The sequence below is a fragment of the Dromiciops gliroides genome, chromosome 1 (assembly GCF_019393635.1).
Source record: "Dromiciops gliroides isolate mDroGli1 chromosome 1, mDroGli1.pri, whole genome shotgun sequence".
Classification (NCBI taxonomy): Eukaryota; Metazoa; Chordata; class Mammalia; order Microbiotheria; family Microbiotheriidae; genus Dromiciops; species Dromiciops gliroides.
The window spans coordinates 499,435,853-499,448,475 of NC_057861.1; the positions used below are offsets into that span (position 1 = coordinate 499,435,853).

Genomic DNA, 12,623 nt, shown 5'->3' on the forward strand with positions numbered 1-12,623 from the left:
CTGGGAGATAAATTAAGGGAAAGGTTAAGTAGGGTAGATTTATGATCTAATATCCAATTTTAATCTCACATTCCGTTTTGGTATAACTAGTCTGCTTATTGAATTAATGTGATGTATTATTATTATTATTTGCAGGATAATGAGGATTAAGTGACTTGCTCAGGGTCACGCAGCTAGTAAGTGTTAAGTGTCTGAGGCCGAATTTGAACTCAGGTACTCCTGACTCCAGGGCTCCAGGGCTCTATCCACTGCACCACCTAGCTGCCTCTCAATCAATTATTTTTTAAGGCTTTTTGAAATGTCAGTCTAAGTATACACATCTTCTTCCTGAAATAATTAAACTATTATTTTTGTTGTCTGTTTTATTATTAGATATACTTTCTTCAGTTTGCATTATGTGAAGATATTCTTTTTGTGTTTATCTCTAATCAAATGAATTAATATAGCATTTAATATAATACTCTGGCAAACAGTAGGTGCTTAACAAGTTAAGTGCCAAATAATATTTTTAATAAGAACTTACATAAGGTCTCCCTCAAAATAGGGATAATAGGGTACCATAGTAATATCTATTAATCACTCCCTTCATCCAAATATAGATTTTTCAATGAATGACCTCAGTGGTTATAATTTTTCCTTATTCAGATTTTAGTAGCTCCTCAATTTTATCTTTTTCTAATCTAGAGTTAAGGACAAAGTTTTATTTTAAGATTGCCCCATTGGGGCAGCTAGGTGGCACAGTGGATAGAGCACCGGCCCTGGAGTCAGGAGTACCTGAGTTCAAATCTGGCCTCAGACACTTAACACTTACTAGCTGTGTGACCCTGGGCAAGTCACTCAACCCCAATTGCCTATCTAAAAAAAAAAAAAGATTGCCCCACACTTGTGGGCAAAATATTGCTTTGTGTTTAAAGCTAAGGATACCATTGAAAAAAAAATAGTAGGTGAATTTCAGACAAAGCAAAAGCAAAACCAGACCCAATTAAAAGAAATAAACAGGTAAACTACATTTACTAAAAGGTACCACAGACAATGAAGTAATATCAAAAATTTTTATGGCAAGTTTTTTTGATAAAGGCCTGATTTCTCAAATATAAATTGAGTATAGAACTGAGTCAAATTTATGAAATACCCAATTGATAAATGTCAAAGTTTATGAATAGGCAGCTTTCAGAAGAAGAAATAATATAGTCACATCAATCATAGTAATATGAAAAAATATTCTAAATCACTATTTGATTAGAGAAATGCAAATTAAAACAACCCTGAAGTGCTACCTCACACCCATCAGAAATGACACATACTGGAGGGATTGAGGGAAAATAGGTACACTCATAAATGGCTGTGGAATTATGAACTGGTTCAATTGTTCTGAAGAACAATTTGGAACTATACCCAAAGGACTATAAAACTGGCATGCCCTATGACCCAGCAATAGCACTGCTAGGTCTGTATTCTAAGAGAGCAAAGAAAAAAGAAAAAAAATATCTATATGCACAAAATATTTATAACCTCTCTTTTGTGGTGGCAAAGAATTGAAATTGAGGGGGATGCCCATCAATTGGGGAATGGCTGAACAAGTTGTGGCATATGACTGGAATGGAGCATTACTGTTGTTTTATAAGAAATGATAAGATGGGTGGTTTCAGAAAAAAACACAGGAAAACCTACATGAACTGATGCAAAGTGAAGTGAGCAGAATCAGGTCATTGTGCATAGTTATAGCTATGTTGTAATGATGATCAACTGTAAAAGACTTGGCTACTCTGAACAATACAATGATCCAAGACAATTTTAAAGGACTCATAATGAAAAATTGCTATCCATCTCCAGAGAGAGAACATATGAACTCTGAGTACAAATCGAATTATAATTTTTTCTTTATTTCTCTTTCTCTTTCTTTCTCTTTTTTTCATTCTTTCATTTTCTCTCTTTCTCTCCTTCTTCCTTCCTTCCTTCCTTCCTTCCTTCCTTCCTTCCTTCCTTCCTTCCTTCCTTCCTTCCTTCCTTCCTTCCTTCCTTCCTTCCTTCCTTCCTTCCTTCCTTCCTCCCTCCCTCCCTCCCTTCTTTGCTTTTTTGTGTTATGGCTAATATAGAAATACATTTTCCATGATTTCACATGTATAATTGCTATCATCTTTCTTGCCTTCTCATGTTGGTGGTAGAGATGTGGGAGAGAAGAAGATGGTTTGGAACTCAAAATTTAAAAAGAAAACAAGTTAATAATATTTTTTTTAAAAAGGAAAAAATAGTAGGAATTCTTTTCCTATAATTTGTGAGATGTGTTCCCAAATTTGTCATGATATAGAACTAGCACAAAATGAAAATATTCATGCCTTCAGTCTATTTCATGTGTACATAAATTCTACCCATTTTAGCAGAAAGGATCATCTGCACTGAAGCATTTATAGCAGGTATACATTGTTATTTGTTCTGACATATGCTATCCTGTTGTGGCACTGTCCTTCTTTCCAAGCTGATCATCCTGGCAGTTTCAAGTAGGGCCACACAGTCTGAACCTCTAGGCCACTCTGTTTCTTACATTTGGAAGAGCCATTTCATCACACTGACTGGTTTGCTACCCTAATCAAATAGTATTGCTAGAGTCTAACTCACCACTATCTCAGGGTTCTTTCTAGGCCTTCGTAACTACCATTGTCAGGATAGCTAGATGGTGTTAGATGGAGCCAGGAGTCAGAAAGACCTGAGTTCAAATCTGACCTCAGACACTAACTGTGTGACCTTGGACAAGTCACTTAACTTCTGTTTGCCTCGGTTTCCTCATCTGTAAAATGGGGATAATAATGGTAACTACCTTCTAGGGTTATGAAGATCAAATGAAATAAAAATTATAAAGCATTTAGCACAGTGCCTGGTACATAGTAAGTGAATGCTATCCCAGTGTTAAATATTACTCTAATAATCATTAGCTGTCTAAGGGCACAGAGCTAATACACCTTACATACACCACTGTGGCTGACATTTCCTTACTTTGTCATTGTTTTCCTCCATCCTTCCTAGCTCCAAGACATGTACAGTGGCTTTGAGGGCACTGTTGTTGTTCTTAGCATTTTGTTATGGACTGTAAAGTCATAATTTCCCAAGTAAAGAAAATGGGACTCACGCCAATGGCTGCTGAAGCCAGAGTCATGGTACTAACCAGTTTGGCAGGTGAATACAATAATTCCTCTATGGTTCACCTGCATGCCAACTTACCCATTCACTAACTCAGATAAAGAAGGCATGAGGGCAGGTAGGTGGTGGAGTGGATAAAAGCACCAGCCCTGGATTCGAGAGGACCTGAGTTCAAATCTGGCCTCAGACACTTGACACTAGCTGTGTCACTTAATCCTCACTTAATCAAGTCACTTAATCCTCATTGCCCCGAAAAAAAAAGGGGGGGGGGAAAGAAGGCATGAATGCTCATTGTCATTGTGGAACACAGAAAAAAACACAGCTCATAGAAACTGAAGGGTTATTACCTAACGTGAAGCAAAAAATGACTAAGAAACAATAGTCATTCTTAACAGACCTAAGCTGTTGAACTGAGAAGAGGATAAAACATTAACCAGACGGGCAACTGGTTTTTTTGTGGGCAGATGTTTATCTACACAGAGTGGAGAAGTTTAAAGCTTAATATCAGCTTGTCTGCTTCAGAATGTAGTTGCCAAGCAATGCCTTTCCCTTTCCCTCTTGAGGCATCAGGGGTTTTAAAAGATTTCCTGTCATCAAAAGCAGAAGGAGCACACAGTTGATACTTACAGATGTTAAAGTTTCCACATTAGCACCAGTGAGACAAAGGTATCGGACCACTTCTAGAATTCCATTATTGGCTGCCAGATGTAGAGGAGTTCGACCATACTAAGAAAGGGGGGGAAAAACAAATTCAAGTCATTTATTTGTTATTTGTGATAATATTTAGTGGCCACCATGGGTGGTACCTCCATAGAAAACCACAGTTTAGGGGGGCAGCTAGGTGGCGCAGTGTTTGAAGCGCTGGCCTTGGATTCAGGAGGACCTGAGTTCAAATCTGGCCTTAGATGCTTGACACTAGCTGTGTGACCCTGGGCAAGTCACTTAACCCTCACTGCCCTTCAAAAAAAAGATATCTCCAATGACAGACACCCAGGCACACTGAACAAACATGAACATACACACATAAATACATGCATAGATATGTATACACAGAATATACACATGCACACACGCATATAAATATACACGAATACATGTATACATACACAGAAACATACACACATATGCATGTGTGTATGTACATGTGTTCAACCATGAGTAGCAAGAATTAGCAGCAAGAAGTGCAAAGCACTGAGAATGTGAGTTTCTTTAGGAAAGGTCAGGGTATGTTCTAATGTCCTGAGAGACTGGACTATATTTCTGTTTCTTCAAAGGTCAACCATAATCATGTGTTAATAAAAATGTAGGTTTGGTCTTCCTACTACAGGAAGTAAATGTGCTACAGGAATGTCTCATTATTTCCCAGGCTTTTTTTTTGGGGGGGTTACAGACCTATAATTTAATCTGTGTAGGGAACTCCTAGTAGGGAAACTGACTCCACTGATGCAAATAGCAATTTATCTTAGTCTTAGAGAGTTCCTTCACACATTGAGAGGGGAAATGACTTAGCCACAGTCACATGGCCAATAGATGCCAGAGGTCAGCCTTTCTGAAGGTCAGCCCTCTAACCATTACACTACATTGCCATTTATAGTGAGAGTTAAGAGTTCTATGAAAAAAAACGAAGAACATATTTCAAGGTGGGGAAAAAAGGAAAAGAACCTGAATAAGTAGAGGAAAAGCTAAACTTATGTGAGGAGGTTGGAGGGTAGAAGGTCACACAAATAAGTAGGGAAGGAGAACTAAACCTTTGACCTAAGCAGTAGGTCTATGTTCTTTCTATAGAGAGCATGGCTGAGTCCTCTGAAAATAAAGCACCATCTCATGCTTCATAGAATAATGATGGGGAGCTATCAGGGGGATCTGTGGAGAAAGGACATTAAATACCAATCACAGGAAAAGGAGATGAAGAAGAGTCTGGAGTAGTTACTGAAACCTGTGCCAACCTGACATTAACAATAGAGAGGGGGGCAGCTAGGTGGTACAGTGGATAAAGCACTGGCCCTGTATTCAGGAGGACCTGAGTTCAAATGTGACCTCAGACACTTGACACTTACTAGCTGTGTGACTCTGGGCAAGTCACTTAACCCCCATTGCCCTGGGGTGGGGGGAATAAAAATAAAGAAAAAAAACAATAGAGAGGAATGCTGCCTTCCCTTGATATGGATCTGAGACATGTCTGAGGATATCCCCATAATTCCCAATTGAAACCCAGAACTACTGGACAACTTCACATCTCCCAAAGGGCATCAGTTTGCCTGTCTTCCCTAGTATTACCATCTACCACTGACTGCTACCATCTTGTTTTTCATGTCTGCCAATTTTCATGGCAATGAAACTGCAGTGTTTTAATTTGCATTTCTCTTACTACTAAGGACAACCATGTTTTTGTGTGATTACGTATAGGTTATACATCTTTGAAAACTATATTCTTTAATTATAGAATGGTTCTTGATATTATAATTTGCATTTAATTCTATATGCTTTTGGATATTAGTCTTTTATCAATGTAAATTTTTTCATTTGACCATTTTTCTTTCCAATTCTGCATGGATTTATTCCTGAAAAAGTTTTTAAGATTTTATGTGGTCAAAATTATCTGTTTTATCTTTTACAATAACTCTATAGTCTATACATTGTTGGGTTAACAATTCTCCTTCTATCCATATTTGTGCAAGGTATCTGATTTGGTATTCTACTAATTATTTATGGTGTTATATTTTATGTTCAGGTCACCTATCAATTTGGAAAATATTGTAGTATGTAAGATGTTCGTCCAATCTTAATCCGCCAAATGTGCTTTTCAGTTTTCCCAGCAGTTTTTGTTAAAGAGGGAGTTTTTTTCCCACAGTACTCTATGTTTTGGGATTTATTAAATAATGAACTACTTTTGATTGTTTCTGTTTATTGCTTACCTAGTTTGTTTCACTAAACTTTTTTGACAATTGAATAGTTTGAGGTACAGTGATACTAATATTCCCTCCCATACTTTTTTTCCCCTTTTCCTTGAGATCTGAGAATTTTTGTTCTTCCAACTGATCTTTCTATTATTTTCTCTAATTCTAAAAATGGAGAGGAAGTGTGGCTAGACACATACTTGTTATGTGACCCTTGGCAAGTCACTTAACCACTCAACACCATAAGGAAAATGTTACAGAGAAGGTGGTGACATGCATTTGTAGAGGGAGTTTACTCTCTCAGGAGTAAATGAAACCACAGCTCTGGTCCATATCCAGTTGCTATTCCTATCCTATTCTAAAAAAGCAATGCCTTTATGACTTTTTTTTACTATGGCATTAAAGTATATGATTATATAATTTAAAATTTAAATTATTAAATAATAACAGTATATTATGTAATTTTTAGTATAGCACTCTATCTGTGAACTTTTTATTTTATTGGCATGGCCCAATTGTGAGCAATGATTATTTCTCTAAATATATGGTCTCCTTTATTTCTGTAGAGAATGTCTTGTAATTGTAATTATGTAAATGTTGTATGTGTTTTGGTAGATTAATTTCTAGGAATTTGGTAGTTATTCTGAATGGAATTTCTCTTATTCACTATTTGTTTTTGTTCACACTGTATAGAAATGTTTATGATTTTAGACATTAATACTGGCAATTTTATTATATATATAGCTCTCAATTGTTTCAGTGACTAAATTTCTGAGGTTCTATAAGTCATGCCATCCTAAAATAGATATCTTTCTCCTCTTGCTGATGATAATACCTTTGAGTTTGTTTTCTTATCTTGTTGTCATAGATTGTTGTCATTTCTAGAATTATTTCAGATAATGAAGAGAAGGTGCATTCTTGCTTTACTGGGAAAAGTTACTAGTGTTTCTTTATTGTGAATAATAGCAGCTTTTGGTTTTAGTCATACATGTTTCCTTAATATTCCATTTTCAGTTTTCTGATTTAGTTTGATTTCTTTGTCTTAATTAGACTCAGTTCTCTTATTTTGTCTACTTTCTGTTTTTGTGGTTATTCATTCCTTTTCAATTCTCCATTTTGCTGGCATATAAATGTCTATACTAGATTTTTAATAATTTTTATTTTTTTGCCTGTAATTTCAGATATATGTATACACACACTTATACACATGCATGTATAAATACACACACCACATGCGTACACACATGCATGTATATAGGCATACATATTCTACACACATATGCACATGTGTGTATGTGTGTATGTATGTATGTATATATGTATGTATGTATGCATTTCTGATCACATCAAAGTAGGGCCCTTCCATGCCTTTGCCTTTTCTGTTCGTTATATGGCTATACTCATCTCCCACATCTACTGCCCCATCAATGATGTGCTTCCCATTATTGTATTCTTACATTCTTACCATCACAATGTGGGGGTGAAAACTGGCTTCTTATTCACTTCTATGAAGTCTTGACTATTCATTACTTGTTTCCACTGTTCTATCTTCTCTCCTCATTCCAGAGGTTGTATTATCTGTATTGTCCTGCCGCCTACTACTACTGATTATTGCAGGGATGAGATTTTTATTCATTTCTTCCTCTTATTCTCCTCCTGATTTTTTTTTTTTGCTCATACTATTTATTTTTTAGATTCTTTAGTTAAATGAACTCTCTTTTCTTTCTTTTTGCACCTGGTACTCATACAATGTACATGCTTATTTTTTTCTTTTAAAGAAAATAAAATACAAATACTTCCATACCCCTCCACACTAATATTCCTATTATCCTTCATCACCTCTTATTTGAAGTGTTACAATAGCTTCTAATTTGGTCTCCTTGTACCTAGCTTCCTGCCTCTTCAATTCATTCTGCACACACCTCCTAAAATCATCTTACTGAAGACACTAGTCTGATCATATCATTCTATTACTCGAGAAACTTCCATGACCCCCTATATTAACCTCTAGCTTGGAATTGAAAGCCCTTCACAATCTGCCTCTAGTCTACCTTTCCAGACAATTACACCTTATATCCCTTCAAATATTCCATTACATGGCCATACTGACAAACCTACTGTTCACCAGACTCAGCACTACAAACACACCCTCCTTATGGGGCATGCATTCCCACCTCGACTGTGCCTCTAATTATGACTACCTTCTTTCAAGACTCAGCTCAAATTCCATCTTCTACAGGAAAATTTTCCTGATTAATTACCTTTAGCTGTTACAATCTGTTCCCTCTTTCTCATAGTATCAGGTACATACATATCATGTCTATAACTATGCATGCTATACATATTTGTTCACATGCTAAAACTTGTAGTAGCATGCAAAGACTTTTATAATTTTTTGGGGGGCGTGGGGCAATGAGGGTTAAGTGACTTGCCTAGGGTCACACAGCTAGTGTCAAGTGTCTAAGGCTGGATTTGAACTCAGGTCCTCTTGAATCCAGGGCCTGTACTTTATCCACCGCACCACCTAGTTGCCCCCAGACCTTTATCATTTTTAAAAAATAATTTTCCTTCAGATCCTAGGATATTGTCTACCATAGAAGAGACATTTACTAAATGCTTTTTTGATTGGGAGAAGGCATAGATGAAATATCAACCACACTTTTAAAAATGACATGGAACTTGAAATATAGCTACAACTGAATAAAGGAATCAAAATACAATATTTAATGAATGTCAGGTCCTATATCTTTGTTTAAAAATCAATTGGAGATATACAGGATAAGGGAAATATGGCTAGTAGAGAATTTTTTTTGTGAAAAAAGATCTAGGGGTTTTGTGGACAAGAAATTCAAAATGAGTCAACAGAACGAAATGATGTTTTAAAAAAAGCTAATGTAACCTTAGATTCTTCGAATAGGCATTTAGTGTCCCTAAATGGGGAAGGGTCAGCTTCATTATCCTCCACTCTGGTCAGACTACACTGGAACACTAATGTTCAGTTTTGGGCACCACAGTTTGGGAAGGACACTGATAATCTATGGTGCATCCAGAAAAAGTCAATCATGATGGTGAAAGGATTTGAAATGCTATCAAATCCAGGTTTGTAGTAGGATGTAATAGGGTAACAGGATGTAATAGGACTAAAGTTTAGAAAATACTTGTTGTTGTTGGGGGTGGTATTATATTTGTCTTCATGTATTTGACAGGTTGGCATATGGAGGAAGAATTTTACCTCTTTCCCCATTTGCCCAGCAGGGCAGAACAATAAACACTGGTGGAAGTTAACGAGAAGCAACCATAGCTAAATATAATAGGGCAAATGTTTCAGGATAAGAGCTATCTAAAAGTGCAATGGAAGCTTACTGAGGTAGTGAGTTCTTCTTTATTTAAGGATTCAAGAGATGTCTGAATGACCACTTGTTGGTGATTAATAGAGGGGATTCCTGCTAATGTATGAGTTGGATTGGATGTCCTTTGAGATTCCCTCTAAATATGATTCTAAGCCATTCTAATTGTGGTTACTGACTGATTTAGAGGAACAGACAAGGATGCTGAACTCATGAGAAAGTCAACATTAAAGTATAGAATTAAGGTATTAGGTTTTTACTAGGCAGGGTTAAAATGATAGTTTTGGAGACCATGGATGATTCATTTAATTCAACAAGTATTTATTGAGCACCTACTGTATATATAAATGTAATATAAAGACAAAAAAATAGTATCTGGTCTTGAGGACTACTTAAGTGATGATACATACACCAAAAAACTACAATACAATTTAGAACTTGATAAAACATATAGAGGAAGAGAGATTGAATAGGGAGGTGGGGTGAAATATAGTAAGACATAAAAAAAGAGATTTCGCTAACTCAGAGATGCAAAGAGAATATGTTTCAGGCATTCAAGGGGGATATTCTAAGTGGAGTAATGTGGAGAGGTCAGAATAGATCAGATATTATTGCTAGTAATACAGTTTGGTTGGAAGATAGACTATATGAAAGAGAAGAGTCTGAAATAAGTCTGGGGTCAAAAGGCCAATTCAAATAAGTGTAGAAAAAAAGGAAGTTTTGAAGAATGCAGTGTTAGTGTGGAGACAGTAGTGGGCAGATAAATTTTGGCAGTGGGATTCAGAACTAATGGAAGGGAGGAAGTTCAATGAAGACAGGGTAAGAGATGAGACAGGTAATAGATGAGCGAGTTGCAATAACAGAGATGAGGGACTTGGCAGAAATCCCGTAATTCTCTCACATTTTCAGATCTTGATTCAATAAGGGTCATTTTTTCCCAGTGAACACCCTCTACTTTTTTTTTGGCCTCCTCTCTCCCCTCCCCTCCTCTCCTTTAACAAATATTTCCAGTCCATAGAGGTCAAATGGATAGGATCCTCTGTCATTATCTTTGGCTTTCATTTATTTTACTCTCCTTTGTTCTTTCAAGTAATTAGAAGAAAACAGCTCTTTCTTTTAAGTCCCTGGGTGGAAGAATAATGATATGGCTATATTTTAGAGTAACAAGAGCCAAAGTTCACATTACACACATTAGTAGTAAGGAAGTGGAGCTTGAGTTCTCATTTTTTATCTTTTGCGGATGTAGTCAGTGCACCAAAAAGTTAAATAACTGCTAACTATAGGGAAAGAATGGCAGTCTATCCTAAATTTGGATGATGCCATTTCCCAGTATCCACTTGATAAGCTGATTGCTTTAATTAGCACAATATGGCAGAATGTGATTTAATGAGGTCATTAAACCCTTTCGAATGTCTTTGTGTTTTCAAAGTCCTAAAAACACTGCTCTTCTCGTCACCTTTTCTCAAAAAAGTAGAACAGATAGAAGAAAACTGGCCTAAGTCTTCTGCAGAGGGCAGGGGAGTGACACAAATTTAGAAATATTGTGAATTTAAGTTTTAAGAAAATTGGTTTAAAATAAACAAGAACAACAACAAAACCTGAGCTTGGCCCAAGGAAGAGATTATAAGAAAAACATCTCTCCCCATTCCACTTTTTATTGAGGGGAGCAGGGTGCTCCAGTGAGGAATATTACATATACTGTCTTTTGGGGAATTTATATTTTTGGCCAATTTTTTTCCTGTTTTCCTTTTTCTTTTTTTGAAAAAAAAAATCTTGTTATAAAAAAAAGTGACTTTCTGGGGCAGCTAGATGGTGCAGTGGATAGAGCACCGGCCCTGGAGTCAGGAGGACCTGAGTTCAAATCTGGCCTCAGACACTTAACACTTACTAGCTGTGTGACCTGGGGCAAGTCACTTAACCCCCAATTGCCTCACTAAAAAAAAAAAAAAAGTGACTTTCTGCTGAGGCGGGGGGAGGATAGGTATATAAGGAAAAACATAGGCCTCTGTAAAAAAAGTTACCAATAAAAACTTAAAAAAATAGATGACCTCTGAGTTTAGGTGCTCTTTCTCTCATAATGAAATAGTTGAATTATCTATCATTTGCTTCCAATTACTCAAATTCCTTCTCTATAAGAGTTCTGGATATAATGGGTCTCGGTTTAGCTGTCCTCTCAAACTGAGGATCTTCCTATGAGAAGTTTTAAACAAATAAAAATCTATAAAATTTGCACATCCATCTATAGCTTTACTAAATGAACTGCTAAGTCTTCAGATATTAGTAGAGCCTGGAACATAGGTAGCATTTATACATGCTTACTAACTGATATTCTAAGATTATTTTTTCAGTGTCTCCACCCCCCCCCCAAAGATAGGAAGAAAGGGGGAGCAGAACATCCATTTAGAGAGGAAGCATTTTTTGCACTGGGTAGGGTGATGGCAGAAGTAACTCCTCATTCCTGCCTTCATGTTACTGCAAAGCAGTGTGAGAGCACAATGTTCTTTCACCTTCACATTGAGCAAGATATTTAAAGCTAAATGTCCAGGCACTGTGAGCACACAGCCAACTAGCAGATAACATAATAGGCAAGACTAAAGGTATCAAATTAGCACAGGAATTTTCTCTGAAGCAGCCTTTTATTCATATAAAGATTCCCAGGGGGAAAGCCCAGGCCTTACTGATGTTTAATATTACATTTGGCTTTCCTGTGAAGCTACTTTAAAATTATATGATTGATTCAGCTATATTAGAATAAGATAGACTAACAAATACCAGCAGCTAATAGCTTAGGACCTGGTATATTGCTTATTCATGCTTCCTAATATATGAAGTTAAATTCATTTTAATTTCCATTATGGTATGATCTCATAACAGTTTTGAGCATTAGCATTTTTTTAGGAGAGGCGAAATTTGCCAACTGTCACAGTAATTAATTTTAGGTACATAAAACAAACCATGTAAAATGATTCTATTAAATGGATACCTCCTAAAATATAAGTTCATTCTTAATGAAATAATTTTTCATTCTCTCTGGCCTTTTTTTGGTTTGTCTTTGAGGGGAAAAAACTAAAAACTACCCCCCCCACAAAAAAAAACCAAAACCACCCAAATCCTAAACAAACCAATAGTGTTTGCTTTTCATTACTAAATTTTCAGAGCTATATCCGTGAATCTAAATAGCAGGTTGGATTCTGGTTTATTGGTAACAACCAGAGGACTCTTTAGGAAGAAATGAAGATGACTT

At 36.3% G+C, this 12,623-nt stretch overlaps 1 protein-coding gene across 1 annotated transcript in view; it reads right to left on the bottom strand.

Annotated features, from left to right (window-relative positions):
• Positions 1-12,623, bottom strand: part of DAPK1 (death associated protein kinase 1) — a 259,697-nt gene that overhangs the window by 57,785 nt on the left and 189,289 nt on the right. Inside the window, 1 exon segment of the mRNA XM_043964391.1 lies at positions 3,763-3,861. Coding sequence (XP_043820326.1) covers positions 3,763-3,861 — 99 coding nt within the window.